Below are 1183 nucleotides of genomic sequence, written 5' to 3'. Positions count from 1 at the left end.
TGGTGTAAAGTGGGTGTTCGCCCGCGCCGCCCCCCCCCAGCCGCTGCTGAAGTGTTGAGCACGGCAGCCTTGGCCCTTCTAGAGAGGTCGGTGCCGCCTTGGCCAGTGGCAGGTTTGGCAAGCGTGGCACGACTGGGAGTTGCCAGCGATGTCAGCTCCGGGGGGTGTCCCTGTGGGTCCCCACCAGCACTGGAGCTCCGACCTCAATCTGCTGGGCTTTCAGAGCCTCGGCTCCCCCGTGCCAGGACCCTCAGGGTCCTGTCCCAGGGCTGGACCCACCGGGAGCCCTCCTTGTAGCCTCGGGTTTGAGAGAGTGTTTGGGGTTCCTGGGGGATGAAGGTCACCAGGCTCCTGCCCGAGCCAGCGCTGGGGCTCCAGCTCCTGCTTGCTCCCAGCACGGGTCCAGCCCCAAACCCTGGAGCTGTGCCTGGGGCATGGGGTGTGGGGTCCCCTCTGCCTTGGGGGGGATGGTGGGGATACTGTCTGTCACCACAGGGTCATTCCTGTGCCAGGAGTGCTGGGTTATGTGGGGTTACGGGGTCACAGAGTTGCTTTTGGGGGGGGAGGGGGTCCATGTGGGTCCTTGGCCAGGAGCCCCCACAGTCTCACCCCAGGGTGGTGGCACACGGTGATCAGACCTTGGCGATGGCCGTCCCAGGGGACGCCGGTGACAGGCTGTGCTCAAGCAGGTGGCAACTTGTCCAGCTGGGGAGGCTGGGCCTGGGCCAGAGCGCAGCACAGGTGGCATCTCAGTCCCGGGGGGCTTCTCTGTCCCTCCTCCCCCTCCTCGAGTTCCGGGCCAGGGACTGCAGGGAGAGGGGACGGAGGGTCAGTGGTGGGTGGTCACCACACTGGCAGCCCCAGTCCATGCCAGTGACTGACCCAGGCGCATCTTGCATCTTCTCCCCTGTGCAGAAATGGAAACAAACAACCATTTTAACTTCACTGGCCTTTCCTCTGCACCCGCTGCCTCAGGACCGAAACCCACGCCTGCCTCAGGGGACTCCCCCTTCACCCACAGCTCCCCGCTCAGCTTCCCGCTGCAAGGGAAAAGTAAGTGACCCCACGGGGACAGGGATGGAGGGGCTGCAGGGATGGGCTGGCCGTGGCGCCAGAGCGGACACAGGGATGGAGGGGCTGCCGGGGCAGAAGACCCCCCTGGGTGGAGGGGACGGGGTCCAAC

At 65.8% G+C, this 1183-nt stretch overlaps 1 protein-coding gene across 1 annotated transcript in view; it reads left to right on the top strand.

Annotated features, from left to right (window-relative positions):
• Positions 1–911: 911 nt before the first annotated feature.
• BAZ2A (bromodomain adjacent to zinc finger domain 2A) overlaps positions 912–1183 on the top strand; it is a gene marked incomplete at its 3' end in the record, with an annotated part of 13298 nt that continues 13026 nt past the window's right edge. The window contains exon 1 of the mRNA XM_017728662.1: positions 912–1053. Coding sequence (XP_017584151.1) covers positions 918–1053 — 136 coding nt within the window. The remainder of the gene's footprint in view (positions 1054–1183) is intronic.

The sequence above is a fragment of the Corvus brachyrhynchos genome, unplaced genomic scaffold, assembly GCF_000691975.1.
Source record: "Corvus brachyrhynchos isolate BGI_N302 unplaced genomic scaffold, ASM69197v1 scaffold193, whole genome shotgun sequence".
Taxonomy (NCBI): domain Eukaryota; kingdom Metazoa; phylum Chordata; class Aves; order Passeriformes; family Corvidae; genus Corvus; species Corvus brachyrhynchos.
This window is presented reverse-complemented; position numbering and strand designations above follow the sequence as displayed.